Source organism: Lissotriton vulgaris, chromosome 5, assembly GCF_964263255.1.
Source record: "Lissotriton vulgaris chromosome 5, aLisVul1.2, whole genome shotgun sequence".
NCBI classification, from domain to species: Eukaryota; Metazoa; Chordata; class Amphibia; order Caudata; family Salamandridae; genus Lissotriton; species Lissotriton vulgaris.
Genome location: NC_141693.1, coordinates 1,646,254,663 through 1,646,275,957, shown reverse-complemented (window position 1 = coordinate 1,646,275,957; position 21,295 = coordinate 1,646,254,663). Strand labels below are relative to the sequence as shown.

Here is a 21,295-nt window from a genome sequence, read left to right as displayed (position 1 = left end):
CTTTGTCTTTGTTGGTTTTAGGGCTGTGGGCACTTTTCCACTGCTGGCCATGCTCAAATGCATGTGCTCTGTTTCTAAAATGTAATGACATTTGGTTTCTCCTTGATTGGCACATTTGATGTACTACTAACTCCCTAGTACAGTGCACTACATGTGTCCAGGATCAGTAAACCAAATGCTACTAGTGGGTTTTCAGCACTGATTGGGTCACCCACATAAGTAGCCCTTCAAACCTGTCCCATGCCTGCCACTGCAGTCTGTGTGTACAGTTTTAAACTGCCATGTCAAACTGGCGATTTCACCTATTTGTCATGCTCAAACATTCCCTTTACTACAGGTAAAGCACCCCTTAGATAGCCCCATGGGCAGGATGCAGTGAATGTAAATGGTAGGACATGTACTTTTCAGTTTTACATGTCCTGGTATTGAAAAACTGCTAAATTCGTGTATCACTACAGTAAGACCTATCTCTCCCATATGTTAGCAGTGGAGCTGCTTTGTAACACTTTACAAGTGTATCTTCTAATTGGTAGCAAATAGAAAATTGGAGTTTGGTGTCTATGGACTCACAATTTAAAAATACATCCTTTAGTGAAGTTGGTTTTTAAATTGCAGGTTTGAAAATGCCACTTTTAGAAAGTTGTTTTTTTCTTACTTTTACCATTCTGTGCCTCTGCCTGTCCCTAGAATATATGTAAGGGTTCAATGACAGTAGGGCTTTGTTAATTCACTCTAGACCAGGTAGTTGAGGAGTGCTCAACATATCCTGATGGCCCATCACCAGGCTGGTGGGTCTTCCTGAGCTAGAGTGGTGGGAGGAGTTAATACTTGCACCTGAATAGGGATGTGCCTGACCCCACACAAAGAGCTGCATACCCCCTGTGTGTCTGGAGCCTGGGAAGGGTTTTATGCACTACAAAGACCTTTCTAGGAATCCTCCCTACTTCACAGAATATAAGTACTGGATCTCTAACACCATATACTCAGAACACTTCTGGACTGAGGACATTCTGCCAGGAAGAAGAGCTGTTGTACTGCCAGGATGGACTGCCACTGTGCTGCTTGCTTTGCTGTGTTGGCCTGCTGCTTCTTGCCTGGGAATGAGAGGACTGGACTTTACTCTCTGCATCCTACTTTCTAAAGGTTCTCCAAGGGTTTGACTGAGCTTGCCTCCTGTTGCTATACTCTCAGGGACATCACAGACTTCACCTGCATCTTACAACCAGCACCTGGGCTCCTCTGCTGTAAGTCCTGACCTGCTAAGTGGTGTCAAACCCAGTCTTGGGCCCTTGGAGGTGCATTTGGTGCTGCAACCAAGAAAATCGATGCATAGTCTTTACCTCACTACGTTCTGTTGCTGATTATGATGCATTCCACAAATGTTCTATCAGGTTTTGTTCCTGAGGGTTGACTCAGTTAAGAACAGTATTGTGGTCTCTTGCCAGAATAAACAAATAACATTGGAATTGGACGTTTTAATGGCAACTCCAGGACCATTGCAGTTTCTTCTGTGGTAGCTGTCAAGACTTTCACCTCAGCAACAATAAAACATATGCAGATAGCACCTATCTTCGGTGCCAGCCATCAGGACATTAGAATCAAGTGTCTAGACATCTTCTTAGCAATGCGACCAAGAAGACCGTCACTCAGTGTTGAGACTGTTTCGTCAAGGAACCAGGTCGTATTGCGACAATGCAATGGAAAGCACGTGGTAAAATTCCCCTGGTCAGACCAGCATAGGATTTTCAATCTGTGCTTCACCCTCAAGCATAACTATGGGGTCTGCTTGGCTTGCAAACTCTTTTGACAACCATCAGGCACTGACACAATGTGCCTCTGGGCAAACCATAACAGGCAGCGCCAGAAGCCACCTTATATGTTTGTTCAGTTTGAGGACCTTTTCAGTATCAAATAGGAGGAGGCGAGGTTATTCGAGCCTACCACCATTGGATGTAGAACGGAGCAGGTAGGCAGAATCGGCTGAGTAGAACGAAGGGACCCTGCCTATATAAATTAATAGGTCCCAGAGAAGGGATCCTAGTGGTACGGGGGTGGTGACAAAGCAATTCGTATCAGAGTCAACAATACATCAGACAGATAGAGTACACCATTTTGTGGAAAATAGAGTTGATTTATTTATAAAAAACGAATTCATATCTAGATACATGTGTTGGGTTAAAGACAAAAATATGCAACAATAATTCACAGAGGGGCTTCACAGAGGCACAACATTTATTCAGGTCCCACACACTACCACAGTCATTCACTAAAACATGCATTCATTCATAAACTCACTCATTATAATAATACAGTCACACACATACAATGATGGAGGTACATAATAGCCTGCAGTGGGTGATTTTGGAGACTGCTAGGACTAGGTTAACATGGAGGCCAAACAGGATAGGGTAAGTTGATAACAGCTGCATTAGGGGCCATTCATGTAGATCACGCCAACGCGCGTTTCGATGCGAAGCCTATTTTGGCTGCACCTTCATCAGGGCGAAGAGGACCAGGGGGTGGGGACAAAGACACTTTTTGAATATGAAAACTGGGGCTTTTTTGTGCTTCTGCAGAGTCAGGGTAGGTTCTAGAGATTCGAGAATTGGAGTTCGGAGCGTTAAAGGGTCCACAGCATTGCAAGCCCCGAATATTCCTGATAGGTCGCGGTATATCAGTTCCTTTCAAGGAATATGGGTTGCATATGCAGGATCGAGGGTAAGGGAGGGCCCGGTTGAGATGATGAGGGGATACTGCACCTAAATACCGCAGTTTAGCGCAGGACACAGGGATTCCAAGGGGGCTGCTCCAAATGCCCAGACTGGTCAGTGAGAAACGTTTTGTTAGGGGCAATCACGAGAGCCAGGGCAGGTTTCCCGTCCAGATCCGGGTCATTCCGGGGTCATGGTGATAAACATGGGTAGGTGACCCCTCGTGGAGGCGCGTTAGAGCACACTATCAGTAAGTCAGGGTCTAATTAGTATCCGGTACGATGGTGGGATCCCGTGGAGTGTAGCGCGCAGACCAGTTCCCGGGATGGAGGGATTTACGGAGGGGCCTGAATCCTCGGGTTCTGTAGGGCCGTGTGGAAACGTCCTCTCTCAGCGGGAAGGGAGCAGCCCAGGTAGGCAGAATCGACAGATGCTTTGCAGCTAGTGCTCAAAGAAGTAGAGCTCCCACCATACCAGTCCACTGGGCCCGAGATAAAGACCACACCAGAACCGACACCCACAGTCAATGAGCAATGCACTATGGATGAACTGATCAGGCATGTTCTTTTACGTTTTTCCTCCAATTTGTGAGACAAGTGTCAATGACCTTGATCCTAAAAGCACCAACGTGGGTTAGACAACCTTGGTGCTCCATGCTCAAATCAAATCAGGTGTTTGTTAAGCACGATTATTCACCCGTAAGGGTCTCAAGGCGCTGGAAATGTTCCTCCATCAACATGAAAAATTACTGCTGGATCTAGACCTTCTGACTCTGCAACATGGTCAGCTCAGACACCCAGAGCTCAGGTAACCGAATCCAGCTATCTGGTACCTGAGGTCTTACAGCTTGATTACCTGAAACTCCCAGAGGACACACAGGCCTTCCACAAGTGCTTGTTATGCAGCTAAGTGGACAAGATTTGCCCACTATTGTATTGGTAAGCACGGACAAGATTTGCCCACTATTGTATTGGTAAGCGCATAGTCTATGTGCAGACCATCATTTGTTACTTGTAGCATTTGCATAAAGCAGGTCTTGCATTCTCTTCTGTCCGTCTTCGTCTAGTTGCATAAGTAGCCTATATTCCGAATAGGAAGTATTCATCCCTGTGAACTCTTCCCAACTAGGACACCCCCAGTGCCTGCTTGGAACCTTAATGTGGTTATCACTAGACTTATGGATTCTTCTTTCTAATTACTACACTCCTGTGGCATGTCTTGGAAGGTAGCTTTCCTAATTAACATCACATCTCCAAAGAAAATCTGTGAGCTGCAGGCTTTGACTAAAGAACATTTTTATATGACAAGTATCAGGCCCAGGCAATATGTTTGACTAAAGAAAAACCATTCATTCAGGTTCACATGGAAAGGGCCGTCTTAAGGACATATCCAACATTCCTATACATGGTATACACTCTTTTCATGTTACCAAGCTATTGAGTTGCCCATCTTCTTTCCATGTCTAAATTCTGTGGCTGAAAGAGGATTACTCACTCTGGAAGGGATGTATGTCATTACTACGCATGCTTTTACAACGCGTGCCTTTACCATGCAGGTTTTACAACGCAAGTCTTTACAACGACTTGCGTTGGGGGGCGCTGGATAGTTAATAGTTTAATTTACTATTCCAACTCCAGTCCCCGTGGATAGTAGAGAAGGTTTTGGATAGTAAATTAAACTAACCTATCCTACAGCGCCCCCAGCGTAAGTTGTTGTAACAACTTGCGTTGTAAAAGTTGCGTGGTAAAGGTACTGCGTGGTAAAAGTGTTGTTGTAAATGCTGTTCCCCCTCTGGAAGTCGTGAGGGCACATGTATTATACTGACAGGAGTAGATATATCTGTAAAACAAAACGTTTTGTGTCTTTTGCAAAGCATCACATGGGTAAATCCTTTTCTAAACAGACATTGCTTTATGTATTGTTAACATACATTCTAGCATGCTATTTTAAGGCTGAACACACAGTACATGTGCCACCTAAGGCACATTCCACGCTCAAAAATGTAGCCACTGTAATTTTCTTGGGTAACATTCCTTTAGCGGACGTTTGTAATGCTGTTACATGGTCAAGACCACAAATATTCACCAAATATTACTGTGTGAACATTCAAGCCAGATGTAGGTTTTTGTAGTGCTGGTAACATTGTTCCAAGCATCTGCTACATCTGCCCGCTAGTAACTGCTAATGGGAAAAACTTTTTTTATAGTCCATGCAGAGCATCTGTGTCTACAGCAACTCATACTATGAACGAAAAATGTTACTGTGTAACTATCTGTTCATAGCAACTAGTGCTGTAGATTCACATGTGTCCACCGTCCTCCCCAGAAGCACTCCCTGATCATGGATTGCTTCATTATAGATATCGTCCACCAACCACGGTTCCAACTACTATGCATTTGATACTACACTACACTTACAGTACTTATCCATTGAGCTTAAACTATCTGAAGTGATGTTTTTGTCCTAGTGTATTGTGGTCTGATGGTGGAGTCACAGCAAACCTTTTGACTTGAAAGGGCCAAAGAAAAACAAAGTGCAAATGTCTGCTTACAACACTAAATGTCAGGAATGTGCAGAGAATGTGAATATACAAACAGATGGTCACAGGGTAAGTAACATTTTCCTTTCTCCAGTTTGGTCTTCTCTGCGTTGTAGTTTGTGAAAATTGTGTTGCTCTCTCCTTTTTTGTTTAATCCACATATAAACAAATGAAAATGTGTCAGGTTAGGATATCGCTAGTTGCTGAAAGCTAGGGTGGCTAGTACATGCCACGACAGAATGGAAATGATGGGTGCTTCCGTTGCTGCTCACTGGGACAGGTTCACCCACAGTTACTGCTTGTCCTTCACAGTTAGAAGTTGCACTAGTGGTATGGACTTTAACTGGTTAAGTGAGCAGCATACTCCCCTGTTGATCCATCTGAAGGTAAATATTATTTTCTCATATACTATTCAGTTGTATACTACCACCACTAACAGACAAATATACACTTCTTACATGGTAGAACAGTATTTTGTATAATTGTCCTTAAATAAACAGGTAGCTCAACCTGGTGCTAACAGAAATTAAACTGTAGAATGGGAGTTTGATGATGTAAGTATGACTAATAAAAATCATGACAATGTCTGTAGCAGTGAGATCTTGCAGGTCTACAGTGAGAATGGTAAGGCGAACAGAAGAGAGAGGTGAGGCACATAGAACTATGGAAAGCATTATTTATTTATTCATTTGCTGGTTTGTATAGCGCTTGAATCAACTCCAGCTGGAGTATCTCTGCGCTTGTGGAGCCAGTGGTAACGGAAGTTATGAGTGATTGGAGTCTAGATATCATTTCTGAACAAAGCGGTTTTCAGGAGTTTCCGGAAAATGAGATGTTCTTTACATTGTCTCAAAGACAAAGGGAGTTTGTTCCATAGAGTAGGTCCAGCAATGGATAGAGCTTTACACCCGTGTCTGGTTTTTTTGGCGCGGGGGACTACTAAAAGAAGATTATTGCTGGACCTGAGAGAACGAGTCGGCATGTATGGAACAAAGTTCCTTTCTACGTAGGCGGGCCCTTGTCCATTTAGACATTTATGAATGAGACAGCATATTTTAAATTTAGCTCTTTGCCGGATCGAAAGCCAATGTAGCTGCTCAAGGAGAGGTTTAGAGGCAGTTCTTGGGGGGAGATTAAGAAAAAGGCGAGCTGCCGTGTTCTGAATGACCTGAAGCTTGGCCAGCACACCTTCGTTGGCAGAAAGCAGCAGGCCATTACAATAATCGATCCGACTTAGAATCAATGTCTGAACAAGAGTTTTCCTAACAGTCAGGTAACAGTGGGAAGACCTTGCGTAACAAGCTGATGGTGTGGAAAAATATTCCTGAAATGTAGTTGGTGTGTTGTTTAAGTGACAAATCTTGGTCGAATCGAATCCCCAGATTCTTTACGACCTGTTTGGGCTCAGTAACTGTTCCTAGGTCTTGTGGCCACCACTCTGGAGTCCATAGCATTTTAGCCTCTCCAAACAACATTACCTCCGTTTTGTTGACATTACACTGAAGGCAGTTGGAGGACATTCAGTTTGCCACTGCTTTCATGCCTGATGAAAAAGAGCTCCTAACATCAGCGGAGAGAGTCTTAAAAGGGAAGAGGAGCTGCGTATCATCCGCGTAAGATACGGGGATGAAACCATACCTACGCATCACTCTTGCCAGGGGTGCCACATAGATGTTAAAAAGGGTTGGGCTTAAACAGGAGCCCTGTGGCACCCCTTTTGAGATCTCAACTTCCGCTGAACGATAGGCCCCCATGGTGACTCTCTGGGTGCGATCAGATAGGAAGCTCTTCAACCAGCATTCGACAACCGATCAGTCAAGATAGTGTGAGACACGGTGTCGAACGCTGCCGACAGATCTAATAGAACCAAGATGACTGAAAGGCCCTTGTCCTGGTACATATGTAGATCATCAGTGACACACAGGAGGGTGGTCTCCGTGCTATGTTTTGGCCGGAACCCTGACTGAGAGTAGTCCAGGGCGCCAGCAAGTTCAATGTATCCAGACAAATGATGATTTACATGTTTTTCGATTAGTTTTCCTAAGAATGGTAATAAGGAGATGGGTCTGAGGTTGGTTAGGTCCGTCCATGGGGTGGCAGTGTTTTTCCTGATGGGTCTGACAAGGGCTCGTTTCCATTCTTTGGGAACGGTACCTGAACTGAGTGAAAGATTCACCAAATTTACGATCATGGGGCAGAGTTGTTCTGCTAGGACAGGCATTATCCTAGCAGGGATGTATCATCAGGACTTCCACTCTTGATCTGTAGTATTAGAGAGGAGGTTTCTTGTAAGGAAATGGGAGGGAAGGTATCTAAAGAGTATGTGTCCAGTTTTAATTCTGTATCAACCTGGGGAAATGCCAAATCTGTGGTAATTGCTTTGTTGGCGCATACTATTTCATCGTATATTTTATCGATTTTGTTGGTAAAAAAGCAAGAAATGTAGTCGCATAGCTGCTGAGATGCCTTGTTGGCTGTTTAATAGTCACTGGATAATGTGTAAACATAACCAAAATAAGGTAGTCATTAGAACTAAGTTAACAGGAATTAATATCAGTAGCGGCTACTACCAGACGGGGGTGGTGGGGCTGTGGGTGGGTTGGGGTGGGGATTAAATAGCAAAAAAAAACATGCACCTTGAAACGGCCGGCCAGCCTCTGCCTCCCCTGCGTCCTCTTCCTTCTTCCTTTCTGCAGTCCGACTGGCAGCAGGAAGTACCTGGCACACAGGCTCCCCTGAGCCAATCACAATGCTGCAATGCAGCGTTATGATTGGTCTTTGTGCTGTGGATCGCCTCTCAGACTGGAACAAGGAGCCTCTGCATGCTCCTCACCAGGCTTTGTAATGCAGCCTGGTAAGAACATGTAAAGTGCGCATGAAGTGTTTGGTTGGCCCAAGAGGGCCAGCCAAACAGTTAATGCACACTTTGGGAGTGCAAACCACTCCTCCCCTGCTCTGGCCAGCCCTGCCCACAATGCACTCCGGCCACTGACTGCATGCAATTGGAAAAATAAAATGCCAATAACGATAGGTTATTGTCATTTTATTTTTCCTTTTTTCACAGTGGAGCAACGCCTTTCCGCCTTAGCGGAGGAGCCACCACTGATTAATATGTAATGATTTAATTAATGTATTTCCTGTAAAATTCCTAATGGCAGATCAGTCAGTGCCTAGTAGAAAAGGTTGAATTGCTTCAGTGACCACAGTGTGATTTTTCACTTATGTCTACCAAATTCTGAATGCAAATGCTAATACATATCTTTCTTTCTGTTCACTGCTTAAGATATTCAACTGCATACGAATGAAATTCTCTGAGATCCCAATAAAGCTGGCCAGTCTGCTGCAGCATCCAGATCCAATCATCATAAACCACACAATCAGGTAGGATGACGATTTTAGAAGGTTGCACGCCCACTACACCACAGGCACTACATCACGAGTCATTGCTTTTGGTGAGTAACTATATCAGGAGTTACTATATTCAGGTATGCACATATATAGTTGCCAGTAGGTTGTTATAGTTAGGACCTAGTTTCCATAGGTTGCTAATAACTTTGGTGCCGAATCTTACCACATTTTTGAAAACTGGTACACACTGAGTTCAGCTACTGTGTGGAAAGTTTTGGGGAGATTTGTCAAGTGGGGGCCAAGACAAAAACGGGGGCTCAAAACGCATTTTCCCCATGCAGTTTCCCATAGGAATTTTAGACATGACTACAGCTCTTGGTCCAGAAAGAGACCGTAAATCTGATCAGTAGTTTTGGAGTTATTAAAGAAAAAATTAAAATATAGATATCTTGGCGAAGCCTAAGCACAGGTCCCATGTTGAGATCTGAAGGGCTGCCAACATTTCAAACAGGAAGTGTTGGGAGACATCTTGGGAATCAGGACTCAACCAGAGTCCCAAGAAAGCACATAGTGGGGAAATAAAAATCTCATGATTCTTGTGTCTTGGTCTCCCTCTCTGCTGGTCCTAAATGTATGGAATGGCAATATGTGAGCCCTGGGAAAATTAAAGGCTGTTTGGTATCGGAAGTACAGGTGCGAATTTAAACTCGAGGTTGCTGCTAAAAACTAGTTCTCATAGATCACTCCATGATGAAGCAGCGTAACCAGGGGTAGTTCCAAACAGAGCCGTTTTGGCATCGCCTTAATAGTCTTGATTTCGAGCAAATTACTTAATCCTGTCACGCCTACAAAAATCAATGTGTCCTTGTGCAAAGTAACTGTTGCTAATGTACGATGTTCCAAAACGTTCAGTGGTGTAGACACTATATAAAACTCCACAAAAAAAGGAAGTGGTGCTAATGTAAAGTGCTTCAATACCTTCAGGTGTTGGTGGCGCTATATAAAACTGCACATAAAAATAACTTCTGGTAATATAAAGCTCTCAACTAGGTTTGGGTTGTGTTGGGCTTTATTAAACTGCACAAAAAAAACAGAAATAATCTTAGTGTTAGGATGGTTTACAGTAGTGAACATGAAGAAATACATTGTATCGGCAACCACATTAAAAGGTTGGCTTTTGCCGTGGACAGTGAGGCACAGGCAGAACTTGATGATATCAAGACTCAGCCTGGCTCCTTTGAAGAGAATTCAAGTTAAGCAAAAAAGGCGCACGGAAACTCTTCACTGGTGAAAGCAGAAAAAGTAAGAAAGTGTTCCGATGGCAAAAACTTGAAGAAAGAGAGTCCCACCCAGTGAAATGAGAAGCAACAAGGTGAGACAAAAACAGTTTAATCTTTTTGCACAGGCGAAACATGGCTAATCAATTACAGCACAGGTACTTTAGAAGCTCTGACATGCCCTATGATAGCACATACCAGATTCACCTGAGGCCTGATTTTCTAGCTGAAACACAATAGCCGAAGGACTGCATATGGTGTAAACACGCGCACACACCTACTACCCACATGTGTGGAAAATAAACAGAGACTACAAGTGTGCCAGGTAATAGCAGCCGTGCAAACATGTAACAATCAGCACATCAGCTATAAGGCATTAAAAGGCAGAACACTACCCCTCACTAGAACAAAACAGACTACAATGGAGTTTTAAGAGGTGGCGGGGTTGGGGGAGGGAATGATTTGTGGACTGAGGAAGCACTGAGATGTGCAAGGGAGCCAGCAGAGACGGGAAAGAGGAGGTAGGGGAAACAGAAGGCAGCAATGAAGGTAACAGCAGTGATGGGGAGTGGATGATCTGTAGATGGGTGGGAGGAGACAGAGCTGGTAAAAGCACAAGCACTGTGTAGACTGCTGAAAAACAAAGAAAGAAAAAAGTAGATTCTAAAATGGTCCTAAACACGGGAGCAGTGGATGTACTTGATCCATGCTCTGAGGGCTGGGCTAAACACAAGAATAGGCTTGACCATGCAGGCCAGGGACAAATGATAACAAAGAATATTAGACAGACAATGGAGCGGGAAATTGGGAAGGCTGTGGGCAGGCTGAAGCCCACAGATGAAACACAACAAGTCTCTTCAAGACAGCGCATGCAGTGTCTAGCCAAGACCTGAAAATGCCTAGAAATTCACTAAAAAAGCAAAGGTTACATAGGCGTTATAGTTAAGTTCAGATTTTACACGCACAAAACTATAGAAATTCAGCCGTTAGTTATACTTATCTGAAGAAACGATAAATTGTGCCCTAAGGTAACTATATCCTGTGCCCTTGCCATGCACTACTAATTACCCCACATATTACATGAGTCCTAACATCTTCTATGACATCATTAAAAATATCCCTGCAATAAAGTTATTGACGAGAAAACTGTGCATGGCGGGGGCACGAATTCTAGTTACCTAGTATGTCTAAATAGCTATCTATGTATATATGTAGAAGTGAGCGAGATCTGAGCGGAATGACTATGATGTGCTCATACTTTTTTTAAATTAAGAAAAACAGTTCCCCTACTTTTTGTGAAAACTCAACTGTCACTGAAAGCTGAAATGCTTCAGGTGAAGTGTAAGGCAGGGAGTGTCTTGTGCTATGAAACCAAGAAAGGGGCCGACAACTAACCAAGCCTTCTTGCCAGAGTGCCTGCTTGCCTGAAAGAAATGTAAATTTGCGCATGTAAAGGGTGGCGGAAGCGGGTATTGGCTTTGATTGATGGAACCATTTGAAGCTTCCCGATAACACAGATTTTTTTTTTTTGAGAGGTATTTTAAGGGAGTAACAAAGTGAACTGTGAAGTGTGTGCTTTTAAAGGACAATTCTAAATTTTTTTTACTGGGTATTACTAAAATGTCTATTTTGTAAGGACTTTTGCTAGAATTTTGAAGCGGCCTATCGTGTAATGCAATTTTAAAATAATGTCTTGAATATTCATAGTGTGTTCTTGCACAGACCTGGACCTCGTAGCACTAAACGTAGGTGTTAGAATTGGGGGTCTCTAGTTGGCACAGGTAGGTACTTGTGACAAATAGGGACCCTCTCCTCTAGTCAGGATATGGGGATTACACTCCTAAAATAACCCTTGCTCACCCCCTTGGTAGCTTGGCACGAGCAGCAAGGCCTTATCTCAGAGGTGTTGTAAGTTAAGCATTTGTGACCACATACAGTAACCCAGTGACAACACTACAAATGGACACCACACAAAGTTTTATATAAAAAATAAGTATATTTTATATAGAGTTACCACAAGACCAATAAACAACAAGAATAGTCCACCGTACTATTAGATTTCAAGAGTTCTGGTTAAAAGGCTTAATTCAAAGTTATGTGCGAGTTGGTAGCCTGGTCTGGCTACAGCATTGTTGAAATAACAGTCTAGCAAATCCAGCGGACCGCGTCGGTCCGGACCCACTCAAACGTCGACAGACTCAGTCACAGTACCATTTACTTGAGGCAGCCGGCACTGATTTGTGAGCCGGTTCCGGTGCTCGTCGCTGTGCAGAAAGGAAAGCGTTGCAGGACGTGTTGTCCTTCGATGTGGTGCAGGCAGCGGCCCATTGACAGAGTCGGTGGATCCAAGGCGTGAGCCGGAGTTCGGGAGCTGGCGTTGATCAGGTCGGACAGCGGTGCGAGTCGGGCGGTGCGTCGCGAAGCGTGCCAGGCGGTGCCCAACTCTGGTGCGTTCACAGGACTCTAAGTCAGCAGCAGGGACCGCGTCGGTCAGACCAGTACGAGTCGGTGTAGCGAGGCGTTGCACGTCGCGGTGTCCACCAGTCGCGGTGCAGCCAACGGCTCGGTAACGGCGTCAGGACAGAGTTGGTGAGCTCAGTGCTTGCGTTGTTTGAGGCGGACGTTGCTTGATGCGGTGCCTACAGGACACTGGGCCGGTCGGGAGAGTCGGTCACAGCTCCCTGCCTCTGTAGCCACTGAAACAGCGTTTCTAGCAGCAATGCGCAAAGGCTGGTAAAGTCCACTGGTCCTGGGACTTCGGTCAGGGGGCAAGCTCTCTTCCAAGCCCTTGGAGATCTTTTGCACAAGTTGAAAGTTAAGTCAACAAAGTTCTTTCTCCTCTCTTTGGCAGTCAGGCAATCACTGCAGGCCAATTCCCCAAGCAGCACTTCAGCTTGAGAATAGTCTCCTCAGTTTCTTCAGGTTCCTCTCCTCAGCAGAGGTTTCCTCTTGTATGTCCAGAAATGATCTCATTTATTGGGATCAGAGTCCCAACAGTTATACCCCCAAATCCTTTGTTCTCTAAGGGGAGAGGGGACTGTGCCCAGTCCAAACCAGTTCTGAAGCACTCTGTGTACCAGACTACCCCTTTCCTTTCACATTGCAGGGCATGAACATCAGATGCCCCACAGGAGTTGAAGCCAGCATTGTGGAAGGTCAGTACAGCCTTGGAGCACTTTGTTGACTGTCTTCCTTCTCTTCTTTCAGTGTGCAGGGCAGAGACATCAGACACACCAAAAGGGGTGGAGCCAGCACTGTGGGGGGCAGGCACAGTCCTATTCAGGTCCCAGGTGCAACTCCTCCCTCCCATCTAGATGCAGATCTCTCTATTCACCACTGGGCTGACACATTCTGTCTCCTGGAATCCCCCAGCCCTGTCACTCAAACTTCAGACAGAGGAATACACAACCTCGCAGAGGCAGGCTTGAAAGGTTAGGCAAGCAAATACCTACTTTCTAAAAGTGGTATTTGCAAACACAGAATATTAAAATAAACTTCACTAAAAGATGTATTTTAATATTCTAAATCCAGGCCTACTAAACTCGAATTTCTACCATGTTCTCTGAGTCTGTTAGGATTAAAACGTGTAATAATCTAACAGCCCATTCTGGCCTATTGAGAACAGGTAGCTTTGCAATAGTGAAAAACGAAAATGGCTGTAATTCACTACTAGGACATGCCACACACATCAGGGCTTGTCCTATCTTATACTTACAAATGCACCCTGCCCTTGGGTCTACCATAGGGGTGACTAATATGAATAAAAGGGAAGGTTTAGGGACTGTCAAGTGGGTGTACTTGCCCAGTCAGCATGACAGTACCATACTGCACGCAGGCTCTGCAATGGCAGACCTCAGACACTTCTGCTTCTGTGGGTGGCACAACCAGTGCTGCAAGCCCACTAGCAGCATTTGGATTTACACGCCCTGGGCACACTCAGTGCACTGTACTAGGGTCTGACAAGTAAAACCAAATAGTCAATCATGGAATCACCAATTATTACATTAATTTACAATAGGGAGAGCATATGCCCTTTTTGCTCTGACCACCAGTGGTAAAGGGCCCAGAGTCATAAAATAGCCAACAACAGGTCAGAAAAAATATAGGAGGGAGGCAAAAAGTTAAGGGATGACCCTGCAAAAAGGGCTAAGTCCAACACATTTCAATTCCTCTACCCATACTCTCAGGGTCCACCAAGCTAATCCATGGGGAACCCTTTTCTTCACCTGTGGACACCACCTGTGCAGCATCTAACCTTAACTTGCTCACAGGTGTGTCCCAACTGACAGACAGAAAGTCACAGTGGCCACTGACAGTAGTCAGGGATGAGACCAAGGCCTTATGCCTCTCAGGGCTCTCAAACCTCTGTGGCATCCGAGTGCAGGTGGCAGTAACCCCAGGTGCTTGGCACCCTTTGTCCACTCTCCCTCCTGTCAGGTCAGGTATGACATCCTGGCACTGACCCACCAGCCCCAGGCCTGTACCCGGCGGCTGGACCAGAGACTGGGGTGGGCTCTCCCACACCCGATCTTCCTCCTTGGGGCCTTGGACCCTCCCACCTGGAGCGGGACCCCCTTCCAGAATTGTTAGGGCACCTGTGGCAGGTGTCCTGCACAATTCGCCCACCAGTTCAGGGGTTCTATCCTGCAACTGGGTTACCAGGTCAGGGGGGACACCCTTAACATGGCCTTCCAACACAGGGTCTAGACCCTCGGGCTGCACCGGGGTCAGAGGCGGGGACTCCCTCCCTCTGCACCCCCTTCCAGAGCAAGGCACCCTCCCAACTGGAGTGGTATACCTATAAGACCAACCGGTCAGGACACTGTTTACAGTTGTCTCTCCCTCTAGGTCAGACAACACCTGAACCTGGCTCCCCAACCCATGGACCAAACCCTGCGGTTGAACACTTGGCTGGCAAACCTGGACTTCCTGGGGAGTGCACATGCCCCCTGAGGATAACCCATAACTCATGTGTTGTTTGATATTCTGTCTGGTGCAGATCTCCCGACTCCTGTCCATCTGACAATGCACGAAGATCCCCCAGGACAGAAGTGGTATCACCATGGTCATTCACTGGTGATGCAGCCCTTCTTGCTGGCCCCTGATCCACTAGTTCTTCCACTGGAGACTCTTTCCCCAACTCACCCCTCACTCTGGACTTCCGCAACCTCCATTTAGGAGCGGCACTGCCAGACACCAGAACTGATGGAGGCCTGCTTACAGACACTCCCATTTCACCAGTCACTAGGGGATCCCCCTATACAGGCGGCCCATCAGGACAGCCTAGGCTCCCTACCTGGTGTTCCCTTAAAGAACCATCCAGGCCCCAAGACGGGGTTTCAGGCACCTGGGGACACGCAGCCCCACACTCACTCCTTCTCCACTGAAAAATGACGTGAGCCCCTAGACTCCCCACCTACACTGGGACCTACCTGGGCTACACTGAACCCCTTCCACCACTCTGGGTTGAAAGATACCTCATCAACTCCCCACAGGGTCACTCCCCCATGCCTCTCTAGACCCTCTGGAATCCACCAAAAGGTCTGCCTCCAATGTGAGTTCCCTGGGGTCAGAGAACTCACTCTCCAACAGGTGTTGGCATAGCTCTGGAAAACAGGGACTTACAATATGCTCTCCCACAATTGGATCACACAGCCCCCCCACAGGGGTTAACCAAACTATCCTTCACCTCACCATCCACTGACTCGCACACGTACTCCACACCACTCTCCTGAGACTAACAAGACAGTATCTGACTGTCTCTGTTACACCACCCACACTCTTCTGGGCGGTCTTCACACTCACATACCAGGACTTCAACTTTGGGGGAACTCCTCTCCCTGCACCTCTCATCTAGAGTCAGTAGAGTGTCCCTCCCACCACTATGACCATGAAACCCTATGTCAGTTACCCTATTCCCCTCAGGAACATTGCACACTACTGGAGCTACCTCCTGTCCTTGAACCTCCTGGTGTATGTTAACCCCCTCCAAGTCAGGTGCCACATCTCTGGGTGTGTGTACTACTCCCTCAGCACTGGATAACTGAATATTGCTGCCACCATCTGAGCTGGATTCCACCTCTAACTCAGCAAAGCTCACTTCCTGAGCTACCCACATTTCTTGTTGCTGGGCTGAGACACTCATGGCCTCAAGCCTCTCGAGCCCCAAATCAAGCTTCCTCATTATCAAGTCATGCTCAAACTGCATTTTCTTTTCTCCCAGGGCTAATTTCCTAGTTTCTAGCTCCAGTTGCCCATTCAATTTGAGCTTGGCCATCTCCATTTCATGCATCCTGTTTTCTTTCCTGTCTGCCAACTCTTCTGGGGACAGACCTCGGGCAGGAACACTGCTACCCAACGGGGAGGTTGCACTCCTCCCTTCTGGACCCCGTGGTCCATCAAGCTGCTGCTCTGCATCCTCATATTCCATCAAATTTCCTGGAGCATTCCTTGCTTTGACCCAGGCCCTCAGCGCCTTTTGGGAACTGCTCCTTCTTGGAGAGTCCGGTCATGGAAATTTAAAACTTTTTGCAGGAGCTCTTGAGCTGTTGGTTGGTGTAGCTTTCTAGTTTCTCTTCCTCCCTATCACTGTCAACAGATGCAATGGATGCTGCCTTTTCCATTCTGAATGAACCAGGCATTACTTTGCACAATGGAGATCCCTGACAAAAACAAGTATCAGAAGTATGTGGTTCTGTTATGGTCTGCACTCACTAAATAGTGTTCACCAATCACTGTATATGAGTCTAATGACGTGGACCTGTCTAGACCCCTACTGATCTTCCTGGTGTTGGCCCTAGTGGTGGCGAAGAGAGACATAGCGAAACACTAGGGGGCCGCGACCGCCCCGGAACTAGAGGAATGGAGGAGAGGAATGGGCATGTACATGGCCGCTGAGCGAGTGACTTATAAGGCTAGGGGGTGCCCAAAGAAGTTCCGGAGGGTCTGGTCCAGGTGGCGCTCTTATCATGGATTGGATGGGGGCTGTGAGGGTGAATATTTCAGTGCTGGCCGGCGTACTTACAAGTGCACAAACGGGACGAGTTTGACTAGGATGTTATTAGATCACAATACAATGCTGAAATTGATGTTTGGTCGGATTGGGATTAATTTTGTCAGAAATATGCCAATCGGGGGCGGGTGGAGGGGGGCCATGGGTGTGTGCATCCTTGATTACATGATTGTGTTGTTGTGTACTTATAAATACAAATACAAATATTTCTAAAAAAAAAAGAATTTGTGCAACGCAGACGGAGTGGTGTGAGTTCTGTGAGGTGAAATATATTGCTCGTTTTGACTTGCATCAACTGGCACAGTAACCCACTGGGAATTGAAGCACATTGTAGGAATTTGGCAGCAGCTTTTACTAAAGGTACACGGACTAAGAACTTTAATTACCAGGACTGTGAATACGGTATAATCGCTTGCATGCTGCCATTCCACCCAAGCCATTACCTTGGAAAAAGGGCGAGAGGAAGCCCGAAACGCGTAGGGAAGAACTATGGCAGAAACTTGCTGTGCAGATGTAGCCTGTTATCGAGCTGCCTGGCAGGAATAAAGAAAATTAAACACCTCATGCAGGCCTCCAACTTTGGGTGCTTTCGTATGGAATATATATGTATATAATGGTGGATTGCAGGCTGATAATTTGGCACAAATAAACCACTGAAAATGGCACATATTTGGTGGTTCCGCTCTTTTCGTTATTCGGTGCGAAGCGGCTGTGAATGGCGACTTTCTGGAGAAATATATATATATATATATATATATATATATACCCTTACCCGTGAGCAAGGCGGTTTACCCGTCGAAATATATATATATATATATATATATATATATACCCTTACCCGTGAGCAAGGCGGTTTACCCGCCGAAACGTGTTGGGTTTACATGATTGCTTTAAAATAAATTCCCACTAAGCCTTTGACGAGTGCAGTTATTCATTTGGAAGGAGTGCACTAAGTACTTTACGTGCTGCAGAGCTCTTTATTACCTACTGGTGATAGCCAGTAGGTATATATAGTTAGGATTTTTTCTCTATGGAACTTTTGAAAATTCTATGCCTAATAACTTTGGCGTTTGTGGACGGAATTGGCTGAAATTTTCAGGAAAATGGCACATTTTGTTTCTGAGCAGCCCTTAAAAATTTGAGGGGGGTTCGTCAAGGGGGGGCCGAGAAAAAAGGGGGGTCCCAAAACGCGTTTTTCCCATGTTAATTTCCATAGGGCGGTTGGCCTCACTTTTAGCCCGAACGGCTGAATGGATTTCCACGAAACTTGGCAAAATTGTAGGGACTGTTAGCCCGATGTGCCTTTGCTAGGTCTCAATATATGTGCTTCAGTGAATTTTGAGAAATTAACGTTTAAAACAAGATATATATCTGTAACAGCGCTCCGGGCAGCGCTCCGGTTCGCGAACTTTTCGCGTATCGGAACTTTGCGAAGCGAAGCTGATTGGCTCTCCGGTGTCTGTCAACATTCTAAACAGTCCGGAGCGGCCGCCATCTTGTCTCTCGGTAGGATCGAGAGACAAGAGGAGGCCAAAACAAAGGGGGAAGTGAAGGAAAGGGGGCAAGGTAGACCCCTTCTGACCCCCTAGGATTGATGAGTGGGATCTTATAGAGCCACGCCGGGCCCAAAAAAAAAAAAAAAATTCCGATTTTTTCGCTGTAGAGACGCGTCTTGGTACGCGAACCGGGCAGCTAACCGGGAAGCTAACCGGCAGTGTAACGGGAGTCTGAGGAGTAGCTGATTGGCTGTCAACATTGTAAACAGTCCGGAGCGGCCGCCATCTTGTCTCTCGGTAGGATCGAGAGACAAGAGGAGGCCAAAACAAAGGGGGAAATGAAGGAAAGAGGGCAAGGTAGACCCCTTCTGACCCCCTAGGATTGATGAGGGGGATATTATAAAGCCACGCGGGGCCAAAAAAAAAAAAAAAAAATCCAATTTTTTCGCCGTAGAGACGCGTCTTGGTACGCGAACCGGGCAGCTAACCGGGCAGCTAACCGGGAAGCTAACCGGCAGTGTAACGGGAGTCTGAGGAGAAGCTGATTGGCTGTTATCATTGTAAACAGTCTGGAGCGGCCGCCATCTTGTCTCTCTGTGGGATCGAGAGACAAGAGGTGGAAAAAAAAAAGGTGTAAATGAATGAAAGGGGTAAGGCAGACCCCTCCTGAACCCTTAGGATTGATGAGGGGGCTATTAAAGTTCCCTGGGGGGTGAAAAAAAAATTGCGATTTTTCGCGGTAAAGGTGCTTCCTGGTACGTTAACCGGGCAGCTAACCGGCAGCGTAACGGGAGTCCGACATATTGTGTTTTTTGAACGTTTGTGATATGTGCACGTGTGGATTTTGTCTAATTAAGGTTAAAAAAATATATATATATCTTTAAGCGTGTTCTGGCGCGCTTACGTTTTGGGTTTGGTTTGCGCTGCAGAGACGATACGTCACGGTTATGCGATGCATCATGAGGCGTCTCACGGGCTACGTGATACGTCACTTAATAAAGAATATATTTTACAGCTATAGATATTAGCTTTTAAAAAACCAATGAAATTCACAGAAAAAACCATAGGTTATAGACCATATATAGTTAGGAATTTGCATTTACAAAACCTTGAAAATTCACTGAAAAAACCATAGGTTATAGACCATATATAGTTAGGGATTAGCATTTAAAAAACCTTATTTTATTTGCACAAAACCATTGAAATTCCATATATAGTTAGTTGCACTAACTATATATCGCGGACCCGCAATCCACTGCTAATGATGTCACATATTACATCATTCATGACATGGTCAGTGACATCACTGATGACATCAGTGAATATATTTATATATATATATATATATATCAAAGCTCCAAGGTTCCCACCTGTTGGAGACGCACTCTGACATCCACTGGAGCAACCTTCATGAGGTAAAAGCCGGATCGGCGGGCGGATCCAGTTTACAGCATACCTGTCGATTCACGTCGGACGTGTTTTGGCTCATTGCATTCTTCAGCGGCGCGACAGCCATTTTGGCATAGAGGCCACACCTCCCACTTAAAAATATGAGCCCTCCAATGGGCGACTCGAATGAGTCCGCGTTGGTTTGTGGGTCTTGTAGTGTGTGCTTCAGTTATGTGCCGCTGTCGGAAATGTTTCAAGACCACCAATGGGCCTCCACTCGCACATCTGGCTTGTCAATCCTCCATGGATGCCTCCACATTGAGACTCCGTGATTCGGAGCTCCGTGGCCCCAAATTTCGGGATGTTGCATTTCCAGCGGCTGGGAGGCCGCGTATAAATCAAAGCTCCAAGGTTCCCACCTGTTGGAGACGCACTCTGACATCCACTGCAGCAACCTTCATGAGACAAAAGCCGGATCGGCGGGCGGATCCAGTTTACAGCAGGCCTGTCTATTCACGCCGGATGCGTTTCGTGCTCATTGCACTCTTTAGCGGCGGGACAGCCATTTTGGCATAGAGGCCACACCTCCCACTTAAAACTATGAGCCCTCCAATGGGCGACTTGTATGAGTCCGCGTTAGTTTGTGGGTCTTGTAGTGTGTGCTTCAGTTATGTGCCGCTGTCTGAAATGTTTCAAGCCCACCAATGGGCCTCCACTCGACTGTCGCGCCGCTGAAGTGTGCAATGAGCACGAAACACGTCCGCCGTGAATCGACAGGCATGCTGTAAACTGGATCCGCCCGCCGATTTGGCTTTTACCTCATGAAGGTTGTAAGATGCAGTTTGGGTCGAGACTGCTGCCAGGCAACCCACTGGGGATACATTTTGGAATTACTTAGCGGTGGCACAGCAACTCACTTGAGTAAGAAAGGCACTACAGCTACCATCAGGCGAGAGTGTTGGCCACGCCCACATGGGCGGAGACTGTGATATTTTTCTGGTGCAGTAAGAACTGCTGTTGCGTGCCTGCAGCCCAGAAGCCAGAAGCTCATGACTAAGTGCTGGAAGCATGAAACGCGTTGAGCTGGACTTCATACCTTCTGCTTGGCCTGCATGTCCATGATGGGTGCTGCAGCCTTCATTAAAATTTTGGCAACAGATCTACCTGTGGTGGCCTTTCCTTGTCGAGCATTCTTTCTGTTGACTAGATATATATAAATATATAATAGTTCAGAATGCTGCAATTACGCCAAAACGCGTTTTCTATTGCTAAATAAAATTACCTGATAACCTGGGAGTGCTCTGTATTTTCTCCTAATGCAGTTGTAACAGGCAAGACTCAAACCTTGTCAACACAGAGGCACCCGTCCTGAGTTCGGAAGTTGCAGTAAGGACTGTGAAAAATGTATGTATGTATGTATATATATATATATCAGCACACTCCTGACAGTAAAAGCTTTTAGATCAGCAACACACCAGAGCCGGGGCCCAAATATTTGTTCAAAGTGCAATATTTATTTGGCA

The 21,295-nt window shown here is 45.9% G+C and overlaps 1 protein-coding gene across 1 annotated transcript in view; it reads left to right on the top strand.

Annotated features, from left to right (window-relative positions):
- Positions 1-21,295, top strand: part of SMARCD2 (SWI/SNF related BAF chromatin remodeling complex subunit D2) — an 805,600-nt gene that overhangs the window by 596,318 nt on the left and 187,987 nt on the right. Inside the window, exon 9 of the mRNA XM_086923795.1 lies at positions 8,534-8,631. Coding sequence (XP_086779921.1) covers positions 8,534-8,631 — 98 coding nt within the window. The remainder of the gene's footprint in view (positions 1-8,533; positions 8,632-21,295) is intronic.